Genomic DNA, 18,507 nt, shown 5'->3' with positions numbered 1-18,507 from the left:
TGATCCCTGTCACTACAATAAGTCACCTCTGTCTGAAATTTAAGGAAAATTTAATAACTTGTTTTAATTCTTTTGACTCAGTTAAAGACAACTGATGACGGCCAGCCAGTAGGATCCCTGGTTTCAGTTTCGTTTCTGTGATCAGTTGTTGAAGTTGCCTCTCGTTTGAAACGACAGGCGAGGAAAATGCACGGAGGGGAAATGTCACAACTGACAGTCACAGAATTCATCCTCAAGAGCCTGTGCGCCGACCAGGGCTCGGCAGATTTTAACACCGTTCTGGAGAAAGTTGCCAGTCGTTTTGGTATTTCTGGGGCGGACATGGACCGGGTCCTCTACAACACTCAGCACTTTGCTGTGGTCAAAGACTCAGGAGCAGCAGGTCCCAGCCGGTCTCCGGGCACTCTGGTCATCGCTGTCACCTCAGTCAGACTCTGCAAGAACTACCCAAATCAGGACTGTGAGACCTGCAACCAACTGCACCTATGCCGACGGTTTGTCTATGATGATTGCAGAGAAACTAAAAACAAGTGAGTGAGAGTGGGCTCTTCTGGCTGAATAACAGCAATGTCTAGCTGTGTTATCCACTGTCAGTCTCGGTCTGACACTACACAGGGCTGCCATTCTCAGTTTTCAGCTAACTTTGTGCTAATGTTTATGCAATTAAACTGGTTTCTATGTCTCTATGACTCTATAACCGGATGTGCGCAGACATTGGGTGGAGTCGAAAGTGTGGTGCTGGAAAAGTTCAGCACAGAAGGTTCCTGAAGAAGGGCTTATACCTGAAACGTCGATTCTCCTGTTCCTTGGATGCTGCCTGACCTGCTGCGCTTTTCCAGCAACACATTTTCAGCTCTGATCTCCAGCATCTGCAGTCCTCACTTTCTCCCAAACATTGGGTGGCGTTTATTTTTGAGCTTGTACTCAAAGCCAGGATTTGTTGCATCGTAGACTACTCAGTGCAGATGGAGGCTGTTGAATCGGTGCTGATTTTCTCTGCAAAAGTAATCTAGCTCTTCCCATTTCCCTATGCTGTTCCTCTTATCCAAACCCATGGAAAACTGTCATTAATGAGCATCCAGCACACCCTCAGACAGTACATCCCAGACCCTGAATGAAGTTGGCCTCCCGTCATCATTGAGTAAAAAATGAGGTCTGCAGATGCTGGAGATCACAGCTGCAAATGAGTTGCTGGTCAAAGCACAGCAGGCCAGGCAGCATCTCAGGAACAGAGAATTCGACGTTTCGAGCATGAGCCCTTCATTAGGAATAAGAGAGACAGAGAGAGAGCCAAGCAGGCTAAGATAAAGGGTAGGGAGGAGGGACCAGGGGGAGGGGCGATGGAGGTGGGATAGGTGGAAGGAGGTCAAGGTGAGGGTGATAGGCCGGAGTGGGGTGGGGGCGGAGAGGTCAGGAAGAGGATTGCAGGTTAGGAGGGCGGTGCTGAGTTGAGGGAACCGACTGAGACAAGGTGGGGGGAGGGGAAATGAGGAAACTGGAGAAATCTGAATTCATACCTTGTGGTTGGAGGGTTCCCAGGCGGAAGATGAGGCGCTCCTCCTCCAGCCGTCGTGTTGTTGTGTTCTGCCGGTGGAGGAGTCCAAGGACCTGCATGTCCTCGGTGGAGTGGGAGGGAGAGTTAAAGTGTTGAGCCACGGGGTGATTGGGTTGGTTGGTTCGGGCGGCCCGGAGGTGTTCTCTGAAGCGTTCCGCAAGTAAGCGGCCTGTTTCACCAATATAGAGGAGGCCACATCAGGTGCAGCGGATGCAATAGATGATGTGTGTGGAGGTACAGGTGAACTTGTGGCGGATATGGAAGGATCCCTTGGGGCCTTGGAGAGAAGTGAGTGTGGAGGTGTGGGCGCAAGTTTTACATTTCCTACGGTTGCAGGGGAAGGTGCCGGGGGTGGAGGTTGGGTTGGTCAACACAGACATCTATTATAAACCGACTGACTCCCACAGCTACCTGGACTACACCTCCTCCCACCCTGCCCCCTGTAAAAATGCCATCCCATATTCCCAATTCCTTCGTCTCCGCCGCATCTGCTCCCAGGAGGACCAATTCCAACACCGCACAGCCCAGATGGCCTCCTTCTTCAAGGACCGCAGATTCCCCCCAGACGTGATCGACGATGCCCTCCACCGCATCTCCTCCACTTCCCGCTCCTCCGCCCTTGAGCCCCGCTCCTCCAACCGCCACCAAGACAGAACCCCACTGGTTCTCACCTACCACCCCACCAACCTCCGCATACAACGTATCATCCGCCGCCATTTCCGCCACCTCCAAACGGACCCCACCACCAAGGATATATTTCCCTCCCCTCCCCTATCAGCGTTCCGCAAGGACCACTCCCTTCGTGACTCCCTTGTCAGATCCACACCCCCCACCAACCCAACCTCCACCCCCGGCACCTTCCCCTGCAACCGCAGGAAATGTAAAACTTGCGCCCACACCTCCACACTCACTTCCCTCCAAGGCCCCAAGGGATCCTTCCATATCCGCCACAAGTTCACCTGTACCTCCACACACATCATCTATTGCATCCGCTGCACCCGATGTGGCCTCCTCTATATTGGTGAAACAGGCCGCTTACTTGCGGAACGCTTCAGAGAACACCTCCGGGCCGCCCGAACCAACCAACCCAATCACCCCGTGGCTCAACACTTTAACTCTCCCTCCCACTCCACCGAGGACATGCAGGTCCTTGGACTCCTCCACCGGCAGAACACAACAACACGACGGCTGGAGGAGGAGCGCCTCATCTTCCGCCTGGGAACCCTCCAACCACAAGGTATGAATTCAGATTTCTCCAGTTTCCTCATTTCCCCTCCCCCCACCTTGTCTCAGTCGGTTCCCTCAACTCAGCACCGCCCTCCTAACCTGCAATCCTCTTCCTGACCTCTCCGCCCCCACCCCACTCCGGCCTATCACCCTCACCTTGACCTCCTTCCACCTATCCCACCTCCATCGCCCCTCCCCCTGGTCCCTCCTCCCTACCCTTTATCTTAGCCTGCTTGGCTCTCTCTCTCTCTCTTATTCCTGATGAAGGGCTCATGCTCGAAACGTCGAATTCTCTGTTCCTGAGATGCTGCCTGGCCTGCTGTGCTTTGACCAGCAACTCATTTGCAGCTCCCGTCATCATTGACTCTTTTGCAATTCACCTTTAACATCTCCCTCCGACTCTCAGGATCCCCAATGAAATTAATCTGTCTGCTCCATGTGGATTCCTTGTGAATTTTGAACATCTCTATCTGCTCTCAACCTTTTTTAATTAAAGTGAACAGTTCCAGCTTCTTCAATCCCCACTGAAGTCTTTCATACCTGGAACTGGTCTTCCAAAGTCGGTCGCATCTTTCCAATAGTTTGATGCCTAGAATTACTTACAGTGTGGAAACAGGCCCTTCAGCCCAACAAGTCCACACTGACCCACCGCCCACCCATACCCCTAACCTAACACTACGGGCAATTTAGCATGGGCAGTTCACCTGGCCCACACATCTTTGGACTGTGGGAGGAAACCGGAGCACCCGGAGGAAACCCACACAGACACGGGGCGAATGTGCAAACTCCACACATACAGTCGCCTGAGGCTGGAACTGAACCCGGGTCTCTGGCACTGTGAGGCGGCAGTGCTAACCACCGTGCCGCCCACAGACAACACAACTCCAGTTGGAGCTGACCTGGTGTTTTACAAATGTTCATGATAAGTTCCTTGTTTGTGTACTCCACAATTCTTGCTGGAAGCCTCTTGTCTCTTACTAGCCACGTTCTCACCCTGTTGTATCACCCTCAATGATTTGTGCACAAATAATCCGAGGTCCACCAGTCTCTGTCCTCACTTTAGAATTGACCCTTTCTTGTATTTTGTACTGCCTTGCTTCATTCTCCCTATGAAAATGTATTTATTTACAAATCCCTGTGTCCACCTGCCTATGTTTTCTTGAAGTCAATGACTAACCTTCTCACGGTTCACAATACTTCCAGGTTTGTTATCTCCAAGTGTTGAAATCCATGCCCTGTATGCCCAAAGTCTAAGTCAATGTTGTTCCAAATATCAGTCCCTAGCCCCATGTGTCTGATCAAGAATGGGTCAACCATGATCCTGTTGAGTAGTGAAGCAGGCCCGAAAGGCCGAATGGCCTCCTCCTGTTTCTTATGATCTTAACCTGGATGTCGTGTTGCTGTTCTCATTCAGCTTCCCATGATGCACGAAGCAGATGGAACACATGCATCTGTTTCTATTGTTTTCCCTGGAATAGATTGCCAAGAGGCTGTAGCTTGATGGGGCACCCTGTCCATGCACAGCTCATGAGGAGACTCTCACTCTCTCTCTCTTACTGCTTACCATAGGTGAATGGGAAGGATTTACAGGTTGACCAACTGTTTGGCACTATTTACAATGCAACTTCACTGACCTTCAAGCCAAGTTCAATTGGACTCCAACCTTGAGGCAGGAACACTGTTCTCTGCATCTCAAGACCCTTTCTTATCTCTGATTTATACTGAGCCATCAAAATTGAGTCATTAACCCCGTGGTTCGGCATGTGGCATCAACCCCTCTGTTCATGTGGACTAAAATCCTGTTGTGCATTCATTATGAGAATGGTGAGATGAACAGCAGTGTGTGCAAATGCTTTTCTAAATTACTATGTGTTACTTCCTCGGTCACTGAGCAGAGGTAAATGTTTCGGAATATACCTGCATGTGAAGTACATTTCTCCGTTGTGTGAAGGTACGTAAAATACTTGCTGAAAGTGACTGTGGGGCTCAGACTGTGCTGCAATGGTGACTGATCACTGATTTCTGTGGACAACACTGGTCTGTTATTAATATGTATCAAGGCAAGCACACAACTGCAAACCTTCCACCATTACTCACTTTTCCCAGTCACCTAATCCGACTTCTTATCCGTGCCACCACCGCCTTTCCTTGTGATTCCACGTATATCAACTTTGCTGATGTGTGGCAATTTATGGTGTGTCCTTTAGAAGTCAAGAGAAATCAAATTTAATCGGATTGCCCTCATTCATCCTCACTGTTACCCCACCAAAAAAAGCACAATTGTGTTGATTTGTCATTATTTGCTTTTAGAAATTCCATGCTGACCTTGCTTGATCTGAACAGGCCCAAGAAAAACATGCATTTTCTCCCAGAGTTTAGGATCTAAATGTTTTCACACCATTGAGGTCATGCTGACCAACTTTGAGTGACTAGGTTTATCTGGGGTGGCATGGTGGCTCAGTGGTTAGCACTGCTGCCTCACAGCACCAGGGTCCCAGGTTGGATTCCAGCCTCGGGCACACTGACTGTGTGGAGTTTGCACATTCTCCCCGTGTCTGCGTGGGTTTCCTCCGGGTGCTCCAGTTTCCTCCCACAGTCCAAAGATGCTAGGAGTTAGGTGTATTAGTCAGAGGGAAATGGATCTGGATGGGTTACTCTCCAGAGGGTTGGTGTGGACTTGTTGGGCCGAAGGGCCTGTTTCCATACTGTAGGTAATCTAATCTAATCCTGAAACCTTTCTGTTTAAGCCACTCCTGGTGAAGCTCCGCTGTCAATACTTCCAACCTACAGCCCCCTCTCTCACATCCTACAGCTAGCAACCCAATCAGTGCAAGAAGGGATAGGCCACAGATGCTGGCTTTACCAGTGATGCCCAACCTTCTAACTGAATGTTTATAACACAAGTATATTATTGGGCTGTGACTGTAACTCCATTATTAAACCAGCTAGGTTTTTATATGTTTTCTTAACATCTTTCATGTGTTTCAGAAAAGCCTGCACAAATTCTCATGACATCCTGTCTGTCCACAACGGTGCAATCTTGAGTAAGAATGGACTTCACAATCTGGATGTCAAAGAGTTGCGTCAGCTTCTGTTGCAGAATGATCCTACTCTAATGCCTGAGGTGAGATTTGAAAAGCAGCAAGAGACTGGGCTGGGACACTCGTGAAACTTAATTATTTAAATAATCGCCATAGAGCTGATAAATCAGGGATGCTTCCGTTAGCTTTATCAGCAGATTAAGGTTTAACCGATACACAAATTTTACACTCATGCCAGCAAATTCCTCTTCTCAAGTAAAAAGTTGGACTATTATAAGTCGCATGTTAGATCTCAGCTTCAGTTTTGGGTTCAATTGTCAGCACAGCACAAGGATGTCATAGCTCCAGCTAGAGAGGGGGAACAGAAGACTTGACAGAGTGGGACAAAACACGATAGACTTCAAATATCCAGAAATCACTGCAAAAAGTGGAGATTTTCTCCTGAGAGTAAGATGGTTTAGAGGGCATTTGAAAGGTGTTTAAGTCATGAAGGGAGATTGATTGAGGGCAAGTGTTTCCAGTGACAGTAGGGTTAGTAACAGAAGAAGGGCTCTTGTGGTGCAATGGTATCGTCCCTACTCTCTGGACCGAGAGACCCAGGTTCAAGTCCCACCTGCTGCAGAGATTTGTAATGACATCCCTGAATAGGTTAGTTTTAAGAAAATAACCTGAGCTGCTTGCGGACAATTTTCAGACCCTGGGGTGACTTCTAATCTGAGAGTCTGAGCTTCCAGTCCTCCTCTGGCTGCTGCTGTGGCCTCAATTTGTTCTTTTAGAGAGAGGTGAGCCCCATCAGGGATAGAGTTCTTTATCTCCCACACCCACTCCGTTTTGCTTTAGATTAGATTAGATTACTTACAGTGTGGAAACAGGCCCTTCGACCCAACAAGTCCACACCGAACCGCCGAAGCGAAACCCACCCAGACCCCTACACCTAACACTATGGGCAATTTAGAATGGCCAATTCACCTGACCTGCACATCTTTGGACTGTGGGAGGAAACTGGAGCACCCAGAGGAAACCCACGCAGACACAGGGAGAACATGCAAACTCCACACAGTCAATCGCCTGAGGCGGGAATTGAACCCGGGTCTCTTGCGCTGTGAGGCAGCAGTGCTAACTCACCGTGCCACCCATTTGGATGAATGATAAAAGGGATGGACTAAGTAGATGTAAAGAGGCTTGTTCCTCATGTGGGGGTAATCTAGAACATTAGACTTTTGATGGTATGCATTGCATGCATTGCTTTGCATGTAAGTTATCAGTTGGAAAATCAGACTGAGTTACTGGAGGTGGTTACTGGATGAAAAATGCCACGGGTGATTTGACGACAGAGACAAAAAACTTCAGTTTTGCGTACGAGCAGTTATGAGTATGAAAATAAAATAACCAGAAAAGAACGGCTGTTGCATGGTGGTAGTATCTCTACCTGTGGACCAGGAGGCACGTGTTCAAATTCCGTCTGCTCCAGAGGTGTGACATAACAACTGTGTTGATTGGAAAATATCCAACCGGAGGACATGGACTGGAGGTAGTTTAAGTTAATTGGCGTTTGATAAAGCAAAGTTAAAAAGCCAATGGAATTAAAGGCAGGTGGGTGTGACTGGCCCTCTCAGAGAATGGGCTGAATGGCCTCCTTGTGCTTTTACCATTCTATAATTGTGTGCAAGGTAGGAATTTTCTTATGCACAGTCATCTTGTGGAATACATTTCAAAGGCAGTGGATGTGAATTAACGGTGACTTTCTCAAAGGAATTGGATAAACTCTTGGAAAGGATACATTTGGGACCAAGAGCACGAGGAGAGGGAATTTCAAAGGTCTAGTCTAAGTATGAGGTTCTAATAACGTTGCTTTGTGCGTTGTGATTCCAGCCATGGCCCTAAAACCTGTCAAGCAATTTCTTTCTCCAGATTCTCTCCATTACAGAGAGACCGAAGCCAATGTCCACAGCCATTGCCTGGGATGGATTCAGCAGAGTCAAGGTTAGAGTGGTGCTGGAAAAAGCACAGCCGGTCAGGCAGCATCCGAAGAGCAGGATAATCAACGTTTCGGGCTTTTGCCTGAAACATCGATGTTCCTGCTCCTCGGATGCTGTCTGACCTGCTGTGCTTTTCCAGCACCACTCTAAACTTGACTCTAATCTCCAGCATCTGCAGTAGCCGCTTCTGCCCTGAGATTCAGCAGATGCAGCTTTAGCTTGAAGGAACGGAACATTTGAGAGGAAAGATATTCTCATTTGTGGTCGAATCATAAAGAGCATTATGTAAATATTGTGCTGTGCAATGCATATTTATTTATGTCACCTCTCAGAATGAACCACATTGCTAGTTTGAAACAGAAAATGGTTAGGACACTCTGCTTGCAGATGGGATGGGGAATATGGGATTCCCTTGGGATAAGATTGAGAGCTGAAAAATGTGTTGCTGGAAAAGCACAGCAGGTCAGGCAGCATCCAAGGAGCAGGAGAATCAACATTTCAGGCATGAGCCCTTCTTCAGGCTTATGCCCGAAACGTTGATTCCCCTGTTCCTTGGATGCTGCCTGACCTGTGCTTTTCCAGCAACACATTTTTAAGCTCTGATCTCCAGCATCTGCAGTCCTCACTTTCTCCTATAAGATTGAGAGTTGTGTGGGGCAGGCTGAAGATCTTTTCCATCTCCATTGTTCGTACATTGGAATGGAAGAGATTCTGAGTAGAAACTAGGTACTTCACAACAGTCAAAGGAGAGCAAATAATTCATAATTGTTCATTTTAAAAAAAAATATTAAAACAAAATAACACTGTTAAAGCTTTGTCACCTCCAGAATTGACCACCTTCTGTGAATTGAACCGTCATCCAAAACTCTGCTGCAGCTGACTTAAGTCAAGCAAAATCCCCACTCCACGCCTCGTCCCAGTGCTCGCTGACTTATATTGTTGATCAGTCCAAACCCTCATCTATCTCTGGACCCTCCTCCCAGCCAACTACCCAACTGGCTTCCTGAGCAGTCCCGATTTTAACTGCTTCACCTTCAGCTTCCCATGCCCATGAGGAGTTCCCTCCCTGCTGCTCTCTGCCTCCTCCTTTAATACACTCAGTAACACCTATCTGTGACCAAGCTTTTCATCACCTGATCCGTGTTCCCTTATGTGGCTCAGTGCTGTATCGTGCTCTCGTGAAGTATCTGGGGACGTTTCATTCTGTTTCCTGGGTGCTATGGAAATGTAAGTTGTTGTTGCTTTGCTTTAGGCCTTCCTGTCAGGATTGCGAGAACCGTCAATACTAAAGGCAGGAACTGTCAGGGACAGACAGTCTGGGTGTCCTGGACAGTGGACAAACAGAAGATGAATTAACAGAAGAACAAAAGAGACGTACAGTGCAGGAACGGGCACTTTGGCCCCCAAGTTTCTGCTGATCGTCAAGCCCTAACTAAACTGCCCTTATTCCGTCTGTATCCCTCTATTCCCTCCCTGCTCATGTAACCATCCAGGTGCCTCTTAAATGTCATTAACGTGCTGGTTTCCAGCACCCATTCTGGCAGTGCATTCCAGGTAAAAAAGTGAGGTCTGCAGATGCTGGAGATCAGAGCTGAAAATGTGTTGCTGGTTAAAGCACAGCAGGTCAGGCAGCATCCAAGGAACAGGAAATTCGACGTTTCGGGCCAGAGCCCTTCATCAGGAATGAGGAGAGTGTGCCAAGCAGGCTAAGATAAAAGGTAGGGAGGAGGGACTTGGGGGAGGGGCGATGGAGATGTGATAGGTGGAAGGAGGTCAAGGTGAGGGTGATAGGCCGGAGTGGGTGGGGGTGGAGAGGTCAGGAAGAAGATTGCAGGTTAGGAGGGCGGTGCTGAGTTCGAGGGAACCGACTGAGACAAGGTGGGGGGGTGGGGAAATGAGGAAACTGGAGAAATCTGAGTTCATCCCTTGTGGTTTGAGGGTTCCCAGGTGGAAAATGAGGCGCTCTTCCTCCAACCGTCGTGTTGTTATGTTCTGCCGATGGAGGAGTCCAAGGACCTGCATGTCCTCGGTGGAGTGGGAGGGAGAGTTAAAGTGTTGAGCCACGGGGTGATTGGGTTGGTTGGTCCGGGCGTCCCAGAGGTGTTTCCTGAAGCGTTTCGCAAGTAGGCGGCCTGTCTCCCCAATATAGAGGAGGCCACATCGGGTGCAGCGGATGCAATAGATGATGTGTGTGGAGGTGCAGGTGAATTTGTGAATTTGAAGGATCCCTTGGGGCCTTGGAGAGAAGTAAGGGGGGAGGTGTGGGCGCAAGTTTTACATTTCCTGCGGTTGCAGGGGAAGGTGCCGGGAGTGGAGGTTGGGTTGGTGGGGGGTGTGGACCTGATGAGGGAGTCACGAAGGGAGTGGTCTTTGCGGAACGCTGATAGGGGAGGGGAGGGAAATATATCCCTGGTGGTGGGGTCCGTTTGGAGGTGGCGGAAATGACGGCGGATGATATGCTGTATACGGAGGTTGGTGGGGTGGTAGGTGAGAACCAGTGGGGTTCTGTGGTAGGTGAGAACCAGTGGGGTTCTGTGATAGGTGAGAACCAGTGGGGTTCCTACCACTCCCAGCGTGAAAAACTTTCCTCGCACATCTCCCTTAAACTTTCCCCCCCCCTCACCTGTGTCCCCTTATAATTGAAACGTCAACCCTGAGGAAAAGCCTGACTCTTCACCCTGTCTATGCCTCTCATAATGTTGTAGACTTCTATCAGATGTCCCGTCAGCTGCCATCTTCCCAGTGGGAAAAACCCTGGTCTTTTTACCCTTCTCTCCTGGTCAAGGTCATCGCGACCGGGCAACATCCTGGTAAACCTTCTTTGCACTCTCTCCACGTCCTTCCGGTAATGTGATGACCAGAACTGCACACACTACTCCAAATGCGGCCTAACAAAGGTTTCATATTACAAATCATCTTGTCTCTTCAGGTCTGTGCCTTTTACAACAAAGGGGAGGGTCCCTTTGGCTCTTGTCACTACAAACAGTCTTGCAAAAAGCTTCACATCTGCCTTCAGTTTATTCTGGGTGCCTGTCCACTGGGAAGCCAATGCTGGCGATCCCACAGCTTCTTGGAAAACCGGAATTTGCTGGAGAATCGCCGAATAAACATCGAACTGATCTGTGATCTGCCTTCCATATATCGGAACATCTGTGAAATCAGGAGAAGGGAGGCTGCCGGTGCCAAAGGTAAATCACAGCTCTAATTCGATCTGAATCTCCACTTTGTTTAATTTGCTTCCCCCACATCCCTGCCCTGCCCTGCCCTGCCCTGCCCTGCCCTGTGGCAATACCCTGACCTCGCAGGTCAGGAGGATATGGGGCCAAGCCCACAACCTGGATCCCAACGTAAACTGATGATTCAGTGGAACATGGCAGGAGGTGGCTTTGTTGGGTTGTGACATTAAACTGAGATCCCGTCTGCCGTCTCAATGGGGCATTAGGTATGTCCTACGGCATCACTTATCACCAGTGCTATAGCCAAGGCGCATCCCTTCACCGAAGCTTACGATCAGATTACTGGCTTTGTGGGATCTTTCTGTGCTCCATTTGACTGCTGCATTTCTTAGATTACAACTGTGCCCACACTTCAAAAGTAATTCACTTGATACCAAATGCTGTGGGCAGTATTTGGACAGTCTTTAATGCATCGCTCAGCTTTTGATTGGACCATGTCTAGGGAGCGAGCAAGGCACTCATTTTCTACTCCTCCTTCCTTGACCTACTGAAAGTCATAAAATCTAACCCCCATGTGGTGAGGTTTTACCTTGGAATGGTAAAAGGGACGAGGGACTCCTTCTGTATTTGTTCAGGGGTTAGAGGTGTTACTGGGAATTTATTGCCTATCCCTAATTGACGTGGAGTCATACAACATGGAAAAAGACCCTTCGGTCCAACCAGTCCATGCCGACCATAATCCCAAACTAAACTAGTCCCCCCTTGGCCCAGATCCTTCCAAACCTTTCCTATTCATGTACCTATCCAAATGTCTTTTAATTGTTGTAATTGTGCCCACATCCATCACTTCCTCAGGAAGTTCATTCCAAATGCGAACCACCCTCTGTGTTAAAAAAGTTGCCCCTCATGTCTTCTTTAAATCTCTCTCCTCTCACTTTAAAAATGTGCCCCCAGTTTTGAAATCCCCCATCACAGGAAAAGAGAACTACCATTAACCTTATGGGACCCAGGGATAGAGTGAGGAAAGACATCAATCTGAGGCTGCTGCAGTTGGGAGAAGGAGCAAGTCAAACAGTCAGGGCAGGCAGGAACAAAGCAGAGAACAAGGTAAATTAAACTGCATTTATTTCAATGCAAGAGGCCTAACAGAGAAGGCAGATGAACTCAGGGCATGGTTAGGAAAATGGGACTGGGCTATCATAGCAATTACAGAAACATGGCTCAGGGATGGGCAGGACTGGCAGCTTAATGTTCCAGGATACAAATGCTGCAGGAAGGATAGAGAGGAGGGAGAGGAGCATTTTTGATAAGGGATAACATTAAGGCTGTACTTAGAGAGGATATTCCCGGGAATACATTGATGCAAAGGGTGGTGTGTGTATTGGATGAGCTGTCAGAGGAAGTGGTGAAGGCTGGTACAAATACAGCATTTAAAAGGCATCTGGATGGGTATATGAATAGGAGGGGTTTAGAGGGATATGGGCCGGGTGCTGGCAAATGGGACTAGATTAGGTTAGGGTATCTGGTTGGCATGGACAAGTTGGACCGAAGGGTCTGTTTCCGTGCTGTACATCTCTGTGGCTCTATGATTCTACCTGCACCCCTCATGATTTTATAAACTTCTGACGTCACCTCTTAACCTCCTACGCTCCAGTGAAAAAAGTCCCACCCCATCCAGCCTTTCTTTATATTCAAACCTTCCATACCCGGCAACATCCTGGTAAATCTCTTCTGAACCCTCTCCAGCTTCATAATAACAGGGCGACCAGAACTGGACGCAGTACTCCAGAAGAGGCCTCATCAATGTCCTGTAGAACCTGAACATTATTTCCCAACTCCTATACACAAAGGACCGAGTAATGAAGGCAAGCGTTCTAAACACTATTGTAACCACCCAGATACAAATTTCAAAGGGTTATGTACCTGCACCCCAGGTCCTGCTGTTCTACAACACTACCCAAGGCCTACCGTTAATTGTATAAGCCTTACCCTTGTTTGTTGGACCTAAAACAATATCTTGCATTTACCCAGATTGAACTCCATCTGCCATTTTCCAGCCCACTGACCCATTTGAACAAGATGCTTTTGTAATCTCAGAATACCTTCTTCACTGTCTACTATGTCACCAATTTTGGTGTCATCCACAAACTTACTAACCATGCCTTCTTTATTCTTATCCAAATCATTTCTATAAATGACAAACAAAAGAGGACCAGAACCGAACCCTGTGGAACCGAACAAATGACAGACCACCAGCCTGAAAAAAACCCACCACTCTCTGTGCACTATGCAGTTACAGTTGTGACGTTCTGCATTAGTCAATGATTTTGTAGAGATATTGCCAAAAAATGTAACTTGCGATCCTTGTATTTCATTCCAGTTAAGGGATCTTCGCTCAGTCGCTCCCTCAGTGAACCCAGCGCTAATGTGGACAGTGAGGAGATCTGCTTGTTCTTCCTCAGGAAGCACTGTTCCTTCAAAGGTACTGAAACATCAGCTGCATATTGGTGTTGGATAGGGGAGTAGTTTCGAGTGTTAAAGGTGACGTAAATCATAAGGGTTTGACATTGTGAGGAAAAGCCAGCAACTCCGTGCTAATGGAAAAGTTCCTTTGGTTCCACTTCAAAGAAAAGCAGGAGAGTCAGTCCTACTGTCTCCCAACCAACTTCACAAAAAAGCTGATACAGTCTTTATCTCAGTGCTTCTTGGGTTCAATTTGGCTACCACACTTCCTGCACTGTTTTAGTGGCTAGCATATTTCCTGCATATTTTAGTGGCTACCATGCTTCCTGCAATATTTTAGAGGCAACCCTTTAAAAAGAACTTCATTGGTTGTGAAACTTGGAAAATGGCCATTTGACCCTTCAAACCTGTTCTGCTATTCAATGCAATCATGGGTAATCAACCTGTTCCCACTTTCTAATTTTGGCCCCTTTCAGTACAGCCTAACACAACTTCTTCTCAGCCTGCTCTGTTCCAAAGGAAACATCCCCACTCTATCCAATCTTTGCTCAAAGCGAAAGTTCTTATCCCTGTCAATCCCCTGTCCGCCCTCTGCTGTGCATTCACATCCTTTCAATGAAGTGGTGGCCAACACTATACACAGAACCCTAGCTGTGGTCTACTTAGTGTTTAGTTCTAGCATTACCTCACTGCTCCCGTATTTCAGATTATGGAAACTATCTCAAAAGCTATTTTGACCACCTGTTATTCCAAGAATCTGTTACCATTCACTGCCAGGTCATTCTGTTCTGCTGTTCTAACTTGGAATGCTGCCATTTATTGTATGACCTCTCACCTCCTGAATTGATGTCCATTTGCTACTTTTCTGCCCACCTGACCAGCCCATTGCCATCTTTCTGCAATCTACAGCTTTCTTCCTCACTGTTAACCTAGTGGCCAATGTTTTTTATTGTCTGCAAACTCTTAAGGATGGATCTGACATGTAAGTCTAGATAATTGGCTCACAATATATACCCAGAAATCACTCTGCGCCTTCTGGACCCTGACTAAAAGGAACCTTCCTAAAGTCCTAAAAATACCCAGTGACCATAAATCTTAACTTTGGATCCAGTTCCCTGTGGATCCCATGAGTCTTCTGGCCATGTGGGACCTTGTCAAAAAAAACTAATTGCATTAATTTTGCGACCTTCATAGATCCTTCTTGTTGCCTGTTGCCTCTTTAAAAAAAATACCACCAAGTAAATCCTGCACGACAAATCAACAGTGGTTAAAATGCTGCTTTCTAACCGTCAATTTATGCACTCTCTCGGCATTTCTAATAATTTGCTCATGTCCAAGTTCAGCTGACTCTCTGGTAGTTACTTGGTCTGTGCCTTCCTCCTTTGTCACCAACAGTTCAATTCTCCATGCATCCAGCACCATTCCTGCAGCCGGAGATATTGAGGTCAGATAAGTAGTCAATGCTTGTGCGATATCCTCCCTTGCTACCTGCAGCAGTTTGGGATACATTTTGTTCGAGCTGAGTTGTTTATGTACTTTCAATGATACTCTATATCAAAAGATGCTCCCCCCGCCCCCCCATCAAAACATCCAGCTGTTTATCAAACAGTTCCAAGAATTTTGCTGGAGTCCATTCCAAATGTTGATTGCACTTTGTTTGAAGAACTCTCTGACATCAGTCCACATTTCAGTCATTTTGACACTGCACAGCCTCGTCTGAAGGCCACAGTTTGGTCTGAAGCTATGTCCAGTACCTAGCACTTCTATATCACCGTTGATGCTTTCCATTTGTACAAGGCACTCAATAACAATGCAACACTCATTGACCTTCCTTTGTGCTATGGATTGGCTTCTGTGGGCAGCTCCATCATGTTCATGCAGTCTCACAGAACAGAAGGAGACTTGCGGCGCAGAGGTAGTGTCCCTTCTTCTGGGGCAGAAGGTCGGGGCTCAAGTCCCACTTGCCCTGGCGGTGTGTCAAATCAGCCCAGGGCCTGTTGCGATACAGTGGTATTGTTCTGTATCTGGGTTGGGAGGTCTGGGTTCAAGTCCCACTTACTCAAGACATGTGTACTAACATTTCTGAGCAGGTTGATCAGAATATATCTGCACCAGAAGGAGGCCATTCAGCCTATCATTTCCCTGTGGCTCCTTGAAGAAGTTCACTGAAGTCTCAAGAGTCTGACTGCGGCTGTGATGTTGTGACCAACATTACAAGCTTTGACCTAAGGGCATGAGGAAGGAATTTAGAGGGAACACCATCAAACTTCATTTGAAATTACCTCTTTTTTTTGTGATCAACACAGATCGATGTAAATTGGTGCACTTCAGGCTTCCTTATCGATGGCAGGTTTATGAGGAAGGATGGAAAGATCTCCCAGACATGGAGCAGATTGAAAAGGAATACTGTAATCCCCAATCCATAGGCAGGTAAACTTGATGTAGGCTAAGACTTTACCTTTTCTGATCCAAGCTCCAGTTATTGGGTTTAATTTCCGTCTTAGCCATGATCACAATGAACGGTGGTGCTGGCTCGAAGGGCAGAATAGCCTACTCCTGCACCTTATTGTCTATTGTCTTATTGGTTGTAAAATCTTTATTTATCTTACAAGTGATGTTATGTATGTTCTTACTATAAAATGTCACACTGTAGTTATATAGTGTTTTAATGTGGCATTTACTATGTTCTTGCTGAAAAGAAAGGCATGTCTCTGAAACTGTACTCGTCAGGACAAAACATAAAAGCAAATTTCAAATTATCGCAGTAATGAAGACTACACGGTGAAAGAGCTCAGGAAGCCAATGGTGTTCGATTTCTTTGTCTGTGCGATACCTCAGGTATACCAGAGTATACCTGCCAACAAATTAAGCCCTTTTTCTCCTGTAGTGCAAATTGTTGTGATTGTTTGAAATTTGGCATTCTTGCATTTGTCCTGATGAGTGCAAGAGGGAAGATTTCAGGGACACATCTTCTCTTTTCAGCGAGATTCTGGTTTTGTCCAACTAGGTTTTACCTTGGTCCCAGAAGGCTGTAGGGCTGCTCTCTCTTTAGACAGAGTGAGAGATAACTGGTGTTGGTTTAGGCTGAGGGTCACCATACCTCAGGTGAGGGGAGAGGTCACAAAGGACTTTCTAATTGTATAATGTTATAAAATGCTAAGTCATGGGGTTCAGCTAAGTTTCCATGTTATCAGTTTGTGATGTTAAGCAAATGTCATTGTTTGTGAGGTGTACATGTCAAAGTTTGATCTAAAACTCAGTGACTTTCCCTTCCCTTCCTTACAATGAAGGCTAACAGTGTTTGGAGAGTTGGAAAAGTGCTTCATAGCCACTGAACTTGCATCAGCCTTCACTATAGAGTCTGCAAGGAATATCCCAGAAATAGATGTCAGTCAGGAAATGGAAGGGGAGCAGGAATTCATGAAAACTACAATCACCAGGCAAAGCTCACCATGAATAAAGGATTGGCTAGTTACCAGGAAACCGAGGAGGCATTAATGGGTCACTTTCTCGTTCGCAAGATGTACTGAGTGGTGTGCCACAGGGATCAGTACCTGGACTCTCAACATTTTTCCTATTTACACAAATGATTGGATGCAGGCACCAAAAGTGTAGTTGCTAAATTTGCTGCTGACACAAAAATAGGGAGTACTGTAATTTGTGAAGAGGATATAACCCTAACCTTAACCTGAACTGATATAGATGGATAAATGAGTGGGCAACGATGAGAAATAGAGAGAAAATATGAAATTTTCCATTTTGACAGGAACCATACAAAAGAAGAATATTATCTAAGCGGTGAGATATTGCAGAACTTTTGGATGTAGAGGCATCTGGGTGTCCTTGTGCATGAATCTCAAAAGGTTAATAGACAGTAATGGCAAGTAAATAGGAGAAAAAATAGTATGTTATCATTATGAGATTTCAGTTATGCAGGGCACAGGGAGACTACATGTACACCATAAATGGGCTAGGCGGCCGTCAGGAAAACACTAGAGTCCATTGTAAAAGCATTTAATAACAGAACACTTAAAACAGTGATGGGTTTGGACAGAATCAGCATGGATTTACAAAAGGAAAATCGTGCCTGACAAATCTATTGGAAATTTACAAGATGTAACTAATAGATTTGATAAGGGTGAGCCAGCAGATATTGTTTATTTGGGCTTTCAGCAGGTTTCCGACAAGGTCCCACATAAGAGATTGGCATTTAAAATTCAAGTGCTTGGGGTTGGAGGTGGTTGACGGACATGAATGGTGAACCAATTGGCAGAGAAGGCGGGTCATTTTCTGAGTGTCACCCAATGAATAGTGGGGGGTACTGCAGGGATCAGTGCTTGGACCCCAGCTATTCACAATATAGGTTAATTATTTAGATGATGGAACTACATGCAATGTCTCCAAGATTGCAGTTGGCAAAAAGCTGGGCAAGAAGGGGTGGTGCAAGGAGGATGCAGAGATGCTTCACGTTTGGACAGATTGAGTGAGTGGGCAAATGGTAGGTATAGCGTAATGTGGTTAAACGTAAGTTTGTCCAATTTGATAGCAAAGACAATAAAAAGGATTATTATCTGAATGGTGGTAGATTGGGAAATAGGGACATGCAACGAGACCTGGGTGTCCTTGAAAAGTAAACATGTAGGTGCAAGAGACTATGAAGAAAGCAAATGGTATGTTGGCCTTTTATAACGAGAGGATTCAAGTACAGGAACAGGGGTGTCTTGCTGCAATTGTACGTTCACACCTGGAGCAGTGTGTGTGTAGCTCTGGTCTCTTCATCCGAGGACATTTATTCTGGCAATGGAGAGAGTGCAATGTACGTTTACCGGACTGATTCCTGGGATGACAGAACTGATGTAAGTGGAGAGACTGGATCAGTTAGGACCATATTCACTGGAGTTTAAAAGAATGAGAATAAAATCCTAACAAGACTGAGCAGGGTAAATGCAGGAAGATGATCCCAGTATCCAGGACTGTCAGCTTACGGATACCAGGTAAGATGGGATGAGTAGAAATTTCTTCACCCAGAGAGTGGGGGAGATCTCTGCCATGGACTTCGGTTGAGG

General features: G+C 46.7%; 1 protein-coding gene across 1 annotated transcript in view; it reads left to right on the top strand.

The window, feature by feature from the left end:
• Positions 1-18,507, top strand: part of LOC132817567 (protein mono-ADP-ribosyltransferase PARP12-like) — a 43,386-nt gene continuing 24,879 nt past the window's right edge. Inside the window, exons 1-5 of the mRNA XM_060828078.1 lie at positions 1-530; positions 5,771-5,906; positions 10,732-10,990; positions 13,359-13,460; positions 15,748-15,871. Of these exons, the coding sequence (XP_060684061.1) occupies positions 187-530; positions 5,771-5,906; positions 10,732-10,990; positions 13,359-13,460; positions 15,748-15,871 (965 nt within the window). The 5' untranslated portion in view covers positions 1-186. The remainder of the gene's footprint in view (positions 531-5,770; positions 5,907-10,731; positions 10,991-13,358; positions 13,461-15,747; positions 15,872-18,507) is intronic.

Source organism: Hemiscyllium ocellatum, chromosome 7, assembly GCF_020745735.1.
Source record: "Hemiscyllium ocellatum isolate sHemOce1 chromosome 7, sHemOce1.pat.X.cur, whole genome shotgun sequence".
Taxonomy (NCBI): domain Eukaryota; kingdom Metazoa; phylum Chordata; class Chondrichthyes; order Orectolobiformes; family Hemiscylliidae; genus Hemiscyllium; species Hemiscyllium ocellatum.
The sequence above is the reverse complement of the archived record's forward strand: the minus strand, read 5'-3'. Positions and strand labels throughout refer to the sequence as shown.